Below are 17,196 nucleotides of genomic sequence, written 5' to 3'. Positions count from 1 at the left end.
ACTTATTTTTAAACTGTCTTCCAAACCTTTTCTCTTGAGCTTAATTGAGAGAAATGAAAAACACACAGCACTGATATGACGCTTATGTGCTACTGTACGTCCTAAAAACAATAATGACGGTATTTATGGTCGACATCCAAAGGTTCTCTTGGAGGTTCTGTTTGTATAAAAGTTGAAAATGTGTGGAGATTTTAAAAAATGACAAATCTGTTGAGTTAAGCTTTGACTTTAAAAGCACTTCCTGATTTTACAGCTGCAAACCATGAACACTTGTAAAGCTCGACTCAGTATCAGATTACACTGAGCTGAGTATTATTGTTGGAAAGCACTGATCAAGTTTACATCTGCTGAACAGAAAAAGAGACAGCATACATGAATACTTGCACTCTATATGTTTGTTGCTCTATTAATATTTTCTTTACCTTTACCTTTCTTTACCTATATTTAAAGGTTAAAACAGATTGGCCTGCATTGACTGTAGCTCCAGCACAACTTCTAGGCTTGCAGTTAATCGATTAAAATAAATAAATGCATTGACACTGACTAACAAAACATATCTACACAACTCCTACTTTATTATAAATCTGTGTAAATAAATACGAGGCTCTGTGGATATTACAGAGACTGGCAGTGGATTTGATTTGAACATGAGTAATGCTGTTAAGAGTTCATGACGAAAGGAGTGCATTAAAAACTGGTGACCCAGTTTTCCTGAATGGTAACATCATAATTTGGCACTGCTGCTGCTTGTGTGGCTCACAAGAGTGCACTATGCTGTGTGGCTGCTATTTGATTTAGCCATGCTCCTCTCTGTTATGTTTGCAACATTTGCGAGCCGACTGTCTTCAGAGGACAATTAGATGAAGTATTTAATTTTAGCAAAAGCAGATGGCTCCAATTGCTTACTGCAGGATATTCATCTCTAACAGTGTTAGCCACGCTAGCATCGTCACAGGAGGCACTGGTGTCTGTGGCATACATTTGCATTTGCATCTAGCTTCATGTAGTGGTGATACAATTTCTATGGCAGGGGAGGAACTGCTTTATTGGGATAAGTAACTGTGCATGTGTCAAGCTGTGTATTTTAAAACAGTGTATGTCCTTATAATCTATGTGATGCAGGCTTTTCTGGTTTCTCAAACAGAGCTGCTAACACTCTGGATCCCCCACTCACCCACGCCCCCGCTGAATCTAGGTCACATTTCTACCACATAATTCATGATAACAGAAACTCTTAACAATGTATCATCCTTGCAAATTCTTGTTGATCTGACAGGGTTAAACTAAACTATCTGCCGTTCTCTCTTATGCAGTGGAGCCAGCGGACTGTCAGGTTCTTCCCACATCGTGTCGGGCTGGACCTTGATAAATGAAACATCAGCTGAAATCACCGAGATATGCAGTACCATGTAGGCAGCCCTTGAAGCTAATAATGCCCGACACACGGGTACCATAGTTCATAATTAAGTGTCATAAAATATGTTTTATTCTGCACTCAGAGGCTCTTCTGTTAAGAATGTATTAGAAATGACAGCTTATTTTTTTCCCAGCATGTGGGGGATGATGTCTTTTCAACAGACTCTCGGCTGATTTGCTATTCCCTCTCACACTCAGCTATTAAAAAGAGTAAGCCTGTCAGTCACAGAGAGTAACCGGTCGTCATTTAGGTGCATCAGTGGCACCACTGATTTTAAAGGATATCAAACAGGCCAAAATATTACAGTTCCTAGAGGGGAAATTTGGATATTTCAGTTCAAGAAAAAGTACACTACTAAAAAAAAACATAAAGGATTTTTTTTTATCAGACAACAGCATCAAATCAGTTAAAGTTGTGGGATAGTGATCTGGTCATTAAAACAGGTGGTTTTACAGGTTAGGCCACTGGAAGTTTTGCTTTCCTCATCCTCCTTTCTGACTGTTTTTTCACTAGTTTTAGGTTTGACTAGGGTCAGTGTCACTATTGTTAGCATGAGGTGATACCTGGACCCTATAGAGGTTGCGCAGGTAGTCCAACTCCTCCAGGATGACACATGTGCCATTGCCAGGAGTTTTCTTGTGCCCCCTGGCACAGTCTCAAGAGCAGGGAGGAGATTCCAGAGACAGGTAGTTACTCTACTAGAGCTGGACAGGGCTGTAGAAGGAACTTAACCCATCAGCACAGCATTGCCCAGCTTCATGTGGCGAGAGTATGCAGGCAGATATAGGAATTGATACCATTGATTGGCCCCCACACTCACCTAATCTAAATCCAATAGAACACCTCTGGGATATAATGTTTCGGTCCATACGACACAACTTAGATTTTTGTTTTCTGGGGTTTTCCCATTGAGATCTGGTGTGTTTCCAAAGTTTTCCTTTAGTTTTTTGAGCAGTGAACATAAAGTTAAATTCATTGTTTCAATCTTTATTGTTTCTCTGTTTCTTCAAAAAAAGCCATGCTGGAGACTGCATGAACAGCACTGCTAACATGCAGTTTAGTCAGTTTATACCTGCTTGACCACATGCTAACCCTAGTTACCAGTTGCCATTAGCACAGCACAAAGCAAGGCAAGAGTTAAATCACTGTACGATTTAAAATGTGGCCGTGTTGATGGGACAAAAGAGCAGGTTAAGGTTAAGCGATAGACTAAGACATCCTGAGGGAATTATGAGTATCTGTCGAGGCGTTTGAGACTGTTATTTTCATTTCATTTGTAAACCAGCTTGTCACGCAAGAAGGACAAGGAAAGAGATTGTAAAAGTCATGACTCACATATGCATTCTCTGGCGACCATGAATGTCTGAACCACATTTTATGCGTGTCATCTCTGAGGCATATTTACAGCAGTGCACCAAAAGATCGCTTTGAAATGAAAACCTGCAGTATTTTGCTGTCACTTCCACTGTGGGATGATGAGTTAACACCAGAGGTGTGGACTCGAGTCACATGACTTGGACTCGAGTCAGACTCGAGTCATTAATTTTATGACTTTAGACTTGACTTGAAAAAATGTTCTAAGACTTGTGACTTGACTTGGACTTTTACACCAATGACTTGGGACTTGAATTGGACTTGAACCGGTTTACTTGAAAAGACTTGATATTTTACCCCAAATATAAAATTTAACATGCATATTATATAGAGATTGAAAATGTGACGTCATTCACGGGTAGAACCGCAAAGGATTCTGGGAACTCGTGGCAAGCGGTACTAACGCACGCAGGCTTTCAATTAAAATCAGTTATACAGCGATAAAAAGAAACACAAAAATGTCAAGAAGCTGTTGCAATAGCCGGTCGCATGACAGCCACGGGAAGCCGACGGGTAAAGAGATCGGTTGTTATCGGATTACGTCGTTGAAGAGAAATTGTTCGAGCCATGTTTCCGAAGTAACAAAGACGCGACTGGATTGCAGCCATTCAAAGATCAAATATAACGTCCTAGAACACTCCAGCTCACAGGTTAGTCTGCTCCAAGCATTTCCACAAAGGTCAGTCTGCTGTTGTAGTTAATGCGTCATTTTTCTTAACATAATTGGTGATATAGGTTACAAGCAAGTCTGGCGCTGAACAGAAATTGTCGCGCTATGCTCCTTTATTTATTGTGCATAAATAGTGAATTGTCCTGACACAATATTGCGTTTCGCTTCTGTTATTATGGTACATTGACAAAAACATATACTTTTATTCACAGGATAAAACAGGTTTTTTGTATCACTAATTGCCCAGTACGATTACAGCATACAGTATTATTGTCACTGCTACATTTCTGTAACGCGTACCAGAAATTATTTCCACTACTACCCATCCCACTACTACCCACTACTACTACTACCCATCCGTCGGTAAACTGTACCTGGGCTTGTTGCAGTGACCTGAAGTTACTAAACTTCATGAGTGTGTGCACTCACTCCAAGAAGCGTATGATTATAAATATGCATATAAATATGCTACAATGAGATAGCTGACTTCATCTAACTAGCAAATGTTGTCCAGGCTACGTTGGTGATACAGTTTTTTTTAATGTGTATGATATTTTTGTCATGCGATTTTAAAGCTGGTCCTACAACCGCATCCAAGAATAACATGCAGCTTATCTCAGAACCGTCGGTGAAAATTATTCTTGGAGCTAGGTTTAATTGAGCTGCATTTTAAAGAGGTGCAATTTCACAATTTGTGTATATTTTCTAAGTTCACTATTTTGTCATGTGTTGAGAAAAACACAGATTTTAAAATTACATGGTCTAATATTTACATTTAGCATAACTGCAACATTATTTTTTCGTTGTTTTTTTTTTTAAAGACTCGAAAGGACTTGAAATTCAAAGTTTCAGACTTGTGACTTGACTCGGACTTTTACACCAGTGACTTGAGACTCGACTCCGACTTGCCTGACATTACTTGAGACTTGACTTGAGACTTGAGGATAAAGACTTGAGACTTACTTGAGACTTGCAAAACAATGACTTGGTCCCACCTCTGGTTAACACAACAGCTAAAGAGCCAAGTGAAGGTTCTCACAACCACGGAAGTAAATGAGAAACACTCGTTTAATGTGGAGGGTTTTATGCTCGCTCTTTCCTTTTGGCTCATCTTGTCCTTGGCACAAGCTCATAGTGGCTGACCTTTGCTACCTGCTGCTACATTTACATTTTAGATTTAACACTTCTCCTCTTTCCATGTGAAAAAGTAGCTAGTCAACCTTTGTATATAGTTTTTAAAAAAAAAAAGGATAGGTTAAAATTGTACTTGATGTAATGTTTAACTATTATAGCTGGAACAACCCTCAAAGCTGCAGCCCAAAAACACAATCACTAAGATGTGTGTATGGTCTTTAGCTGGCCAAAAAATCTGGGAAACCTGATCCTACATGTGTCCATAGGCTTTGTTTAAACTCTGTGTTTATATAAATCAATGGGAGCCCAGGTTGAAATAATTTGTGGTGTAAAGCACAAAGCAGCCCAATAACCAGGACAGACACACAGATGGTGGCTGGATCATGCAGAGGATTGACCTTGTTTCCTCTTCAGCTCTGGATTTGATTGTGTATAATCCTGGCCCACTGACAGACTGACTGATCATCTGTTGATAATAAAAAAAATGTCAGCAGTTTCTTTTTTCTTTCTGAAACAAAAATAAGTTTTAAAAAATGAACAGCACGCTAAATGTTGAATGTGACCTTCAAGTGCCTCATGGGAACAAAAGGAGTAAAAACAGAGCCAGTTGAGAAAGCAATGGAGAACTACAGGCATGATGCCAAGCTGCCAAGTTAAAAGTGCTTTTAAACAAATGACGCTAACCCCTGTTAAATGTATCATGCAAATAAAGTTGAGCATGGGCTTTAAAACTACCATGCATTCCCCTAATTTTCCACTGAACTAACCATGTGCCCAACAGTATAGTATTATTATGGAATAAAAAGAAAGTAAGGATAATTAAAGAAAGGATTAAAGAAAAAGCAGTAGCAATTAGAGTAAATCTGTGGTTTATGCTTTTGTTTCTTGGCCACTAGGGGGCAATAAAATCAGCAGACCACAACACAAAGGTATCATCGCTTTTTTAAGCTGTTATGGCTAACAGTTAGAAGTTAGAACAGTTAGCAGTAGAAAACATATAGCCACTATATCTTTTTATGAAGTGTAGCCACTTAAAAAAAAAAAACATTAACTAAAAATATTTAGCTGATAAATCCCCCTGTTTGTCAGGTTTTGTTGTTTGCATGTCTGACTGCACAGATTGTGTGTTTTAGAGGCCGTGCACACGCAGTATTTGTTAATAGAAGCGGAATAGCCTCACAGTAAGTGCAGCACTGTCCCGCTTGTCTTACAAGTGGTTCACTGATGGGCAGTGAGGGTGGGAGCAATGGACTGAAAAGGGATGGAGCAGCAGCACCAGCACACTTCACCACCTGCCACCCTCTGAGTTGTAGGTGGGGTCAAGAGCCCCATGGGGCAGGATTTTGGAGGGAATATACTCTCCTCTGGCACAAGCATATGCACAGAGAGACAGATACACATAAAACCAGACCCTCTAATCTAGATCCCACATCAGACCCTGCAGTGAGCTGCTACAATGGGATTTACCATAATCTGAGCCCCTTCAGACAAAACACCACTGTGACCTGCAGTCTTTCAGAACAAAGCACAAAGGGTGCATGTTTTGCTTGTTCTTCTAGCAGAGAACTGCAAGGAATTCCTTGTTTTATCTCAATCAAAACACTGGATGTTGTACTACTCAGGACTAAAAATACACAGACTGTATATTAATGCAGGACAGCTGGGTGCACAGTTATATTCTGTGGTTGTTGATAAGAATATTAACTGAAGACAGTGCAAAGGTAAGACTTTTTACATTGTAGCATTCTTGCGAATAAAGAGCGAAAATGCAGCACGGGTCTACAAAGAGCACCTTGTTTCCTTGCATAATCCTGTCTGCTGGTGAGCTTAGTCGATCTGCTGTGGGCTCGATGTTATTGTGTAATAAGTGAAGCCAAGTGCAATGTTTTCCCCGAGGTTGAAGCCGTGGAGGGCCTCGAACCATAAACTGATCACTGCATGCCTTTCATCCTCCTTTCCTCCCATGCTTCTTAATTCAGATAAAACTGAGGTTATTGTACTCGGCCCTGAAAATCTTAGAAATATGGTATCTAACCAGATTCTTACTCTGGATGGCATTACCTTGGCCTCCAGTAACGCTGTGAGGAACCTTGGAGTCATTTTTGACCAGGACATGTCCTTCAATGCACATATTTAACAAATATGTAAGACTGCTTTCCTCCATTTGTGCAACATCTCTAAAATTAGAAATATCCTGTCTCAGAGTGACGCTGAAAAACTAGTTCATGCATTTATTACTTCCAGGCTGGACGACTGTAATTCATTATTATCAGGATGTCCTAAAAACTCACTGAAAAGCCTTCAGCTAATCCAAAATGCTGCAGCAAGAGTGCTAACAGGGACTAGAAAGAGAGAGCATATTTCTCCTGTTTTGGCTTCCCTTCATTGGCTTCCTGTTAAATCCAGAATTGAATTCAAAATCCTGCTCCTCACATACAAGGTCTTAAATAATCAGGCCCCATCTTATCTTAATGACCTTGTAGTACCATATCACCCTATTAGAGCACTTCGCTCTCACTCTGCAGGCCTACTTGTTGTTCCTAGAGTATTTAAAAGTAGAATGGGAGGCAGAGCCTTCAGTTTTCAGGCCCCTCTTCTGTGGAACCAGCTTCCAGTTTGGATTCGGGAGACAGATACTATCGCTACTTTCAAGATTAGGCTTAAAACTTTCCTTTTTTCTAAAGCATATAGTTAGGGCTGGACCAGGTGACCCTGAATCCTCCCTTAGTTATGCTGCAATAGACATAGGCTGCCGGGGATTCCCATGATGCATTGAGTTTTTCCTTTCCAGTCACCTTTCTCACTCACTATGTATTAACAGACCTCTCTGCATTGAATCATATCTGTTATTAACCTCTGTCTCTCTTCCACAGCATGTCTTTCATCCTGTCTTCCTTCTCTCACCCCAACCGGTCGCAGCAGATGGCCCCGCCCCTCCCTGAGCCTGGTTCTGCTGGAGGTTTCTTCCTGTTAAAAGGGAGTTTTTCCTTCCCACTGTCGCCAAAGTGCTTGCTCATAGGGGGTCATATGATTGTTGGGTTTTTCTCTGTATCTATGAAGCGCCTTGAGGCGACTTTTGTTGTGATTTGGCGCTATATAAATAAAATTGAATTGAATTGAACTTTTAAAAGGTCAAATCTAGCAGGGTCACCTTTAAACCAGAGATATCGTGACAGGTACCTGCACCAACAGAGCATCGTGTTGACTGATAGTATCACGTGTTCTGGACTGCTATGAAAAACATCATGTATCCTTTCATGGGCTCGTCCCTCTGCTCTCTTTAGAGCTTCCCTGCCTTTGTGTGACTTTTGTCGGCTTTGCCTTGTGATCTCGGGGGGGAAAAAATGGGGGAAGTGTTTCCAACATGAATATAGGCCACAAACACTGTGTTCTTAGGCTTTATTAGTTTTCCCTTCAAGCCTGAATTATAAATAATGCAGTGAGACCCCTCCTCTCCTGCACATACAAAACCCTCTCTCTGTGTCCCTTTTTTTTCTATAGGGTGCCCCCACCCTCACAAAACTCCCACCCTGCTCACTTTTTAATTTGCTCCTTCTTTCTACACCCAGCACCCTCCTCGAGCACCACTCAATTTCTTTTTCCTCCTCCCCCCTCTACCCTCCATTTATTTCTCTCTTTCCTCAATCCCCTATAGTCTCCCTTTCATTCTCTCCCCCTCTTGTCCTTGTTTTAAGGAACCCTCGGTCTCTGCGCAGTCTGCAGCAGGGCAGATAAGACGGACAGAGGACAGAATGATAATCGTGTTTAGTCACAGCTGAGATCCCCTTGGCAAGGTTCAGCTCAAACGCTTGGAGGAGGTGACGTCTGTTTTGTTGTGGTGTGTCCCCATGTGACTCCGTACTCACACCTACAGTATATGTGACGTTGCTGTGCATGTGAGAGCAGGAGGATAACATACCAGCTACTCCTTGCTGACTTCTCTTTCAGCTCTTTTTTTCTCCTGCCTCCTGTCTAATCTCTGTTTTCTTCTCCCCAATGCCCTTGTCTCATTCCTCTCCCACTTTGCCCTTGCTTCTCCATATTTCCCCATCTGCTTTCTTTCTTTCTTCCTCTATTTCCTCTCCTGCCATTCCTCCTTTCTCTTGAAGTCTCCTTCCTCTACCATGTCCTCTCTTCTCCCCTTTCCTCCTCTCCTCCGCTCCGCTCCCACTAAAGCTGGAGGAGGAGGAGGCTGTAGCTGACAGGCCCAGCCCCCTGCGCTCTGACTCGTCCACGCTGTGTGTGACGGGAAGGCTGGGCTGTCCCGAGCATTATCTTAACACTCACACAGCTCCTGACACACAAACATACACACATATACACAGCGACAGCCTGTGCCAGAGCTCGCCTGCGCTGTCAGCTCAAGCCCTCTTAAAGCTGTTTTTTTTCTCTTCTCTCTCTCTTCTGGAGATCAGCGAGAGCTAACGACACACAGCTGTCTCTCCTGAACGCTGGAGAAATAAGGACAAGAGGAGCCAGGGGAAGGGAAGGAGAGGACGATCACAGGGGAAAGAAAAAGAAAACACGACCGGCAGCCTCTTAACTTGTGTCCCTGTTCAGTCATTCTTCTGCAGGGAGTGTTTTCTGCTGTAGTTCAGGACTTTTCTTTTCTTTTTTTTGTGAGAGAGGGGGATTGGAAAAAAAGAGGGGCTGGAGTTCACATGACATAATCGGAGTGAATGGGTTGCCATGGTGACTCACCCAGGGAGCCTGACCCGTACAGAGTGAATGGAGGGAGCGCCTTGGACGCCAAGTGAGCGATAAACTAAAGTAGGGGAATCACCAGAGAGAGAGAGAAGGAGCGAAGGAGTGGTGGGATACCAGAGGGAGGACAGAGGTGCCGAGCAGAGGCTGAGAATGGAGGACGGTTTTTCCAGCTACAGCAGTTTATATGACACCTCATCACTGCTACAGTTCTGCAACGGTAAAACTAAACTAACCCTTCATATACTCCCATCCCTCTCTACTATGAACTGCATGCTGCTTTCTGGATTTGACATGTCACCAGCTGACTGGTGTGACTTGACACCCTGCAGAGGTGTTAGATGTTGCAGACATGAGCTGGGTTTCTTTAGTAAAACTATAACATTTTCCATCATTGTTTAGATCTGGATGCTCTTCAATTGATTAATCACTAGACTTACTGTCAAACAGACGGATGTTTAAGTCAAAGCAGGCGCTCCCGGGTTGACATTTACAGGATGAAAGAAAAACTAAAAGCACTGCAGATTTAACAGGAAGTGTTTGAAATCAAGGCCGGGCTGATGTCAACAGCCTCCATCAGGAGAGAGCTAATAAACAAAGAGGAAGGGAGGATGAGAAACAGTCCTTTGCTCACAGCGCTGCCCCGGCTCTGCTCGATGTGATGAAGGGCTTGTTATGAATGTATACACAGTGTACGTATTCTGCAGTTTGCCGAATGAGACAAAACGGTGTGACAGAACAGGACACTCCTTCTCGCCTGCTGCAACGTGATTTCTTTGCTGGCACAGGGAGAAACCGTACTTCAGGCTGATAATGTTATGGGTGGGAGAGGGTGACTCAGGGAAGAGCGAAGAGCAGTATGACACATCAATATTAGGATTCATTTCCAAGATGCGCCCATTCTTCTTGACGACTGAGCCCTCGTGTGAGACGTATGCTCAGTTTATGTATCGACAGCATACTTTAAGTGATGCCTGCATTTATCCCAGTACAACGGGACAGTTTTTTCTTTCTGTACGGCTCAGTTTGTTCATAGTCACTGCTGGTGTGTACCAACTACAGTGACACACACATAAGGGGATTATCCCCAACACAACCTGTGTCTGTGATAGGGAGCAGCAGAGGGAGTTTAAACCACACTGTTTTGTTGTTGTTACTAACATGTGCTTTAAAATGTTGATCACATGGAAAGGGGGAACACTCACTTCACCCTCTTTTATTGTGCTTGTCCGTAGCAGTGACTGTGATGTCATGGTTAGCGTGAGCTATCACTGCTGAAGGATGGAGTAACATAATTGCCATTGGTGGATAATGAGAAAATCAATCATATTTACTGTGCTGTGTAAGCACCAGCAATCAGTGAGATGAGGGGAATACCACTGGCCAACCGAGCAAATCAGAGGTGTGGAATTGCACTGACGAATGTCCCACCAGGGTTACTGGTCGCTTCAGTATTTTAATGCATAACTGATGAGGTGAAACTACTTAAAAGCTTTCACCCCGTATGGATTTCCTTTATTAAATTTATAGCCAGCCACAGCAGCTTAGATACAGACAAAGAGGGGGGTAAAAAGGGGTAAGAGAAGGGTATCGAGTAGAGAAGAAAAGCATCTTCATCCATAAATGTGTTTTCTTTTTACTCTGTTTACCCTTTGGAAGTCCTTTCATAAGACTTGGAGGAAAACTGGGCACCATTACAGGGTTACAAAAATGATAAAATCAAGCATAACGAAACCAGCTGTTGGATAAAACAAAGCACATAAGTATGTAATACAAAATCCTTTGAATTCACAGAAGCAGAATAATGAAGCCCTAGTGTAAAATAGGAGACTGATTAAAAATGGTGCTTCGTTTTTCCTGGTGTCTACAGTCACAGGGAATAATAAGGAACAAGGATATGTGAAAAAAGACGAGGCATCAGGCCAAATCTAGTTTGTACATGATCGAATGTTTCCTGGTCATTCCTGTGTGATGAGTAAAGTGCTGTCAGTGCCAGTGATAAGAAGAGACATTGGTTTGGTTGGACTGACCTGAAAAACAGGTGTAGCAGCGAGTGTAGAAGAACAGGAGGCCTGCAGTTTCCTCCTAGGAATTGCCTGACCTTTATAGCAGTGGCAGGTACGGCTTTTCTGATGTGTCAGACTCGAGGTTTAGTTTTAGTGAAGGGTGAAAAAGTGTGACGTCGGAGCAGTAAAGGACAGCTGCACCACATTACCACTTCATTGACTTGAGTTACTCCATGCTAAATGATTTTTTCCCTCTCTTCATGCTGCACGTTTTGCCAAGTCATGACCGTGAGCAGATTTGAGTTGTCCAACACCGCAAGGTTGTTCGTGTTAATTTTCTGAAGGGATGTCAGTGAAGTAAGACATGCCGCTCAGAGGCTGTTGCCAGGGATTTTCCGACCTCTACCTTCTTGCTTTCTCTCTCTGCCTCGCTACACAAACGCACACGCAAACTGAGGAAGCAGCATCTTGTTTGTTGTTTCGACAGTCGGCTTAGTGCATGAGCTTCACTTTAAACCAAAAAAAAAGAATATATCTGTGTTTGTGGCGGTCCAAGTTGGATCTGTTGTGTGTATGGAGTGTACTCACACATCTGCTCGGCCACTGTGGGCTTTGTTTGGTCCTGTAGGCCAAAATGACATCATGCTGCTCTGCTTCTGCCATCCAGCTGAACCCAGATCAGCAAAAGTCAATGATGTCATTCATTCCCCTCTTTTTTTTTTTCCATTTCTCTGGCCCGTGTGTTGTGGAGCATCCAACCAGACTAATGTTCAGAGACTAGGTCAGCTAAACTGCGTTCAGGCTGCACGCTTTGTCCTTGGGAGCTCAGGGTTATCTTAGGCTAAATGAAAATTAGCGCCATTACACTGTCATCACACACAGGTGAAGAAGGACGTGAATCCTTTTTTTTCCTTTTAAAAATCTCATTTCAAACACCTTAGTTCTGCAGAACAGGTACATTGAATTAGCCTGTTTTCTTGGGCTGGTAATACTATTGCCGATGTCCTGAAGTCAAACTGGTGTGGTTCTTGCCCATTTTAAGTGAGTGTTTGTGCATCACTTCCAAGTGCCGTCCCAGTGGTTTCCTGTTCTGCCTGCATATACTTCATTATTCACACATATGGTCTAGATTTCTTTAATAACACGATTTTGACACAGCAAAAGAAATCTGACTGCAGCATGAAAATGCAGCATGTAGATGCCACAGCTAAAACATCCAAAGCCATCAGACTAAAACATCAGTTAATGCGATTCCTAAAAATCCAGTAAATCCAGCTCACTTATGACAGTATAATACTGATGATGACATGCTGAGGGTCATCTCACAGGGTCCAACATCGCCATTCTAACTATTATTAATCACCTGTTCATTTATCTTTTGAGCTAATAAAACCTGATTAAACATCTCTTTATGTCTATGCTCCACGCTGGCAGTGAGTGCGCTCACCTAACCATCACTGGCTCCTTGGCAACTTAACACACCAGCAGCAGAGGGGGCAGGGCGAAGAAGAAAAGACTGGAGCCAAAAAAAACAAAACATAAAGAAAACATCGCGATAACAGTTCATAAGAAAAAATAAGGATGTTAGAATTAGTAGGAGGGCAGACGGATGGAGCAGACGTGTAGGGGAAGGAGGGAAATTAATAAAGACGGAGAACGCTTTGATGTTTGTTGGAGGAATCTTGATACGCAGCAGAGGTGACACGACTTCACCCAGTCTCCCCCACTTCTTGGCTGTGGCTCTGTGGGTATGTCCATCCAAACCCTGACTGATGATGGCACGTGGAGAGGGATTAGGATTAAAGCCCCGCTCACGTTACCGTCCACAGTAGCCAAGAAGGGATGGCAAACAGGAGGATGAGGTGAATGTATTTGTGTTAGAGCGGTTGGAGTCCATTTAGTTTTGAAAAGCCAGTTCAAGCAGTTTCTTCATTTCTCTTTTACGTATCAATTATGGGCCTTTTGCATGTTTTTAGTTTCCCTGGTTTTCTCCATTCTGACTTTATTTATTCCTTTATTTCTCTTTGATTATTCCATATCCATCTATCCAACTATCCATCAAAGCCTACTAAAACTCATTGCAAACTGGCCTGTGCTCTGAAATTTCTTCCACTCTGATAAAACTGCACAAAAATATCAATGTAGAAACATTAAGAAGAAAGTATTAGGAAATTATGTGTCTCTGTGCCATCAGTCATCTGTAACTGCCCTACGCGTAAAGCAGTCTAATAAATATCGACGTGAACGGGTTAACTCATCCAAAGCTGCTGATTCATGCAAAGTTTGATATTGATTTCCTATGGCCGTGTCAGTGAGAGCATAGACACACACACACACACACACACACACCACTCTCTATTTAGTCGAATTTTTTCCCTCTCTCAAGCCCAGCGCGCCTGGAGTTCTTTCATTTCTAAAACTCTGACTCTTCTGCCCTTCGCTTCTCGAGCTCTTCCCCTCTCCCTCATCCCTACGTCAGACTTTCTCAGGCTCTTTGTTTGATCTTGTGCGAGTGCCCCAAGTGGAGCTCAGAGTGCTTTTCTGTTTTGTGTTTTTTTTTTTTTTTTTTTAAATCTGCAGACAGTCAGATATTGAGCCAGGCCACTTAGGCTTCAGTACTCACAAGTCACGCCGCCCCCCCGCCCCCTCTCTACTCCTTATCTCCCTGTTTCTTTCTCACTTTTCTCCTGATAAGCTTTGCCTCGCACTTTTTTCTTGAATAGGGGCACATTGGCTGCTAACAGATAAAAAAGAAAAGTGGCTCTGTACTTACCGTCATTGAATGTTTGTATGTTTACAGCTACATCGAGCTGCTTTTGAGATTTGTGAGAAATTCATGCCTCCTATGTAGTGCGAACTGTTCATTTCACGGCAGCCTTGACGCAGCTATCTTAAATACTTCTAAATATGGCATCCCGTAGTGTGCACTCCACTGTGTGCACAGTGGAGAATTTATCTGCGTATTGCAGCATGTTGTATAAAATCTGCATGGAAGAGGAAGATTAGGCCATGAGCCAGGATCCCACTGAGCAATTTTTGGCACAAATGTGTCCACCCTCAGTTATATAGCGTGTTACTGACATCTGTCGAGTACATGCATACATGCAGAGGTCAATGAAAAGCCAAATCTGCCTTAAAAGCCAAAGGAATAGTACAAAGTATGTCTATAAGATTATGTATGAAAGAAAGAAACATGCATGGCACACAGTAATGTATTCCTTTGTTATCTTAGTTGACCCGCTGATCAGTTGGGCTTTAAAATGTTTCATCTCTATTGCGTTAATAGCAATTTTTCTTCAATTTCTGCAATTCAAATTTAACTGCTTTATATTACAACATAAGGTGCTTGAGACATGATATCTTCTTATCTAATTATGATTTGTAATCATGTGAGGAGAAAATATAACATATGTGTACCCAGTATATTAAAGATCTGTCTTCACTTCAGGGGTATTTCCTTTCTTCTATAAAACAGAAAGCTCTTTTGACTCTAGGCTAAGTAAAATATAGTTTTATCCCTGCCTTTCCTTTTTATTGAGACATTTTAGGTGCTCAGATATTGTTGCATGATTGTCTTGTGATCAGCAGAACAATCACTGGAAACAGCTTCTTGGAGAGCAACTAGGAATTAGATGAAATTTTTGTCAAGTGCTTCTTCTCTTCTCTGTCTACCATTCTTCTCTTTTCCTCCACTGACACACATCCAAGCAGCCTCATCTCATGACCTACTAAAACAATCAGGCATGTAAAGCAGGATTGTGTGAGTTCCTGTGCTAAATATATACACTGACTCCGTGTATATGTGCGTGTGCATCTCACTAATGCTTCTGGCAGAGTACTGCTCTCTGTTATGTATGCGCTTGTGGTTGTGTATGAGTGTCTATGTGTCCGTTTTCAGGTTCAGTGTGCACATGTGCATGCACAACCTTCCAATGTCAGTACAGGAGGCATGCAGGCAAGCATGAGTCCTTGAACGGTATGTCAGGGATGCATAAAAATACCCCTAAAAAGTGCCGGAAACAGGATCATGTACTCCATCAGTGAGTAGGATGCTCTCAATCTGCACTGTAACACTAAATGTGCTCAGCAGAGCGCAGAATTTTACCTGTGGGGGAGGGTGACCACTAATAAATCACTCAGGTCAGCAAAATCCCAAAGATGTGGCATTATTTTTAGTTTTTGTTTCATGCTCAAAGTATTCCCAAGGCTGTTGTTCCCAATCAGAGAGATATAATGCATAAAGGATTTGGTTACGTATTCTTTAATCTGAATGTTACACAAAAACGTAAAGGTATTTAAATCAAGTTACTATGCAAATTATTTCCAGCACAGATCATCTGCGCACTGGTATGTGTACATGCATTCATGTGCGCACATGCATGTCTGTGTATGAATGTCTGTGCATGGATCTCACTCTTAATCCTGCACCACCAAGCCCTCTTATAGTAATTAAAGCTCACTTCTTCCTGGAAAAGATGAGTGTAGGTTTGACTGTGTTGTGCAATTATTTCTATAAGCGTATTGATTCGTCACGGACCAAAGATTTGGCAACACCTCTGTTTTTAAACCTTGGCCGGTTGTAAGGTGAATAGATATAATTAACCTCCTGGTATCCGTGGTGCAGCTCCCAGGGGCTGCTCAGCACTCTAATTGGTCTCTTACATCTGCTGTTAATGGAAGAACGACGGGGAGAGCGCCAGCTCTGAGTGTGAGGGTGTATCCCCCATTGCACGCATTCAGCCGGCCTCTAACAGATGGGCTGGGGAAAAGAGGAGAATCCCATCAAGATCACAGGTGCAGAGATGAGAGGAAAGGGATTATTGGGGTTGTTTCCTTGTCTACTGACAGCCCAATTTTGTTGTTAGATGGCAGTTGTTTTGGTCCAAAAATGCTTTTGATTCTTTGCTTTCAGTTCTAGGACAGCTACCAGCGAGTGATTTCAGGACTCCTTCATGGTGGGCGTGCATGTCACATTTTGCTCTTACAATGGAAGCATAGATGTTTTCAAGACACATTTCACAAGAGAAAAATCAACAGTTATAGAGGCAGAAATCTACTGCTGTCAGACTCCTTCTCAAAGCCAGAGTGTCAAAACTGTACCGGGGTATCATCACAAAGGCCAAGTGGTGGTGGATGGGTGTAGTCCAAGTTGTTGGTGTGGATGTGTGTGGTGTGAGACTATGACCAGATGGTCTCTAACTTTTACCTTAAAAATTTGTTTGTCTCTGTATGTATCCTAATGGCAAACTGTGGGGCTGTAACAGGATTCGGCAGGTGTTTATAAGGATGTCTGTGGCTAGATGTTAAAGATGCCGCTGATCCAAACGAGATGTACTAAGAGCATCTGAAGTATGCACACATTGCAATTTGTATGCTCTAACTCTGGCTGATGTATAAACATTAAATATTATAGAAGATTAGTGAAGTCATGATTGTGGTTGGTTTCCTCCCGAGACTGTGTCACAGACCCAGTGTTTGGTCATGTTCTCAAGTTTGGAGTCCTCAATGAATATGTTTGCATTTGAGTTTCTATTTAGATTTTTCCTGCATTTTCCAGAGTTTCGAGTTTAGATTTTTGTGTTTGTTGTATTTATGGATTGTTCCATTCTATTATTTATTTGTTTTTTGGTATTTTTCAGTTTTACTTTGAAAGTCAGTTGCCTCTTGAGTCTTTCTTTGATGGTTGCCAGGATTGTCTGTAGCTGGATGCCATTCTCCAGCTTCTCCACTTACCTCTGTGTATAAATAGTCCCGTCCTTCCTCCTAGTCTTTGCCATAGTCCTTGCATTTTCCTATAAAAGTTGGTCCTGGCTGCCTGTAAGGGATTCTGTTGTGACCTGAACAATGGTTTGCCTTTTGTTTTCTGATTTAGTAAGTCTACCTTAAATCTA

General features: G+C 42.1%; 1 protein-coding gene across 4 annotated transcripts in view; it reads left to right on the top strand.

Annotated features, from left to right (window-relative positions):
* Positions 1–17,196, top strand: part of eml1 (EMAP like 1) — a 55,527-nt gene that overhangs the window by 6,598 nt on the left and 31,733 nt on the right. For 2 of the 4 annotated variants that reach the window (XM_082516076.1, XM_082516075.1), the window contains exon 1: positions 8,883–9,519. The exons of 1 other annotated variant lie outside the window; for it this stretch is intronic. In XM_082516076.1, the coding sequence (XP_082372202.1) occupies positions 9,453–9,519 (67 nt within the window). In that variant the 5' untranslated portion in view covers positions 8,883–9,452. Of the gene's footprint in view, positions 1–8,882; positions 9,520–17,196 lie in introns of those variants that run through there. One more of the 4 variants, XM_082516077.1, reaches the window with a different exon arrangement.

This window comes from Aulonocara stuartgranti (assembly GCF_965226115.1).
Source record: "Aulonocara stuartgranti genome assembly, chromosome: 19".
Lineage (NCBI taxonomy): Eukaryota > Metazoa > Chordata > Actinopteri > Cichliformes > Cichlidae > Aulonocara > Aulonocara stuartgranti.
The sequence above is the reverse complement of the archived record's forward strand: the minus strand, read 5'-3'. Positions and strand labels throughout refer to the sequence as shown.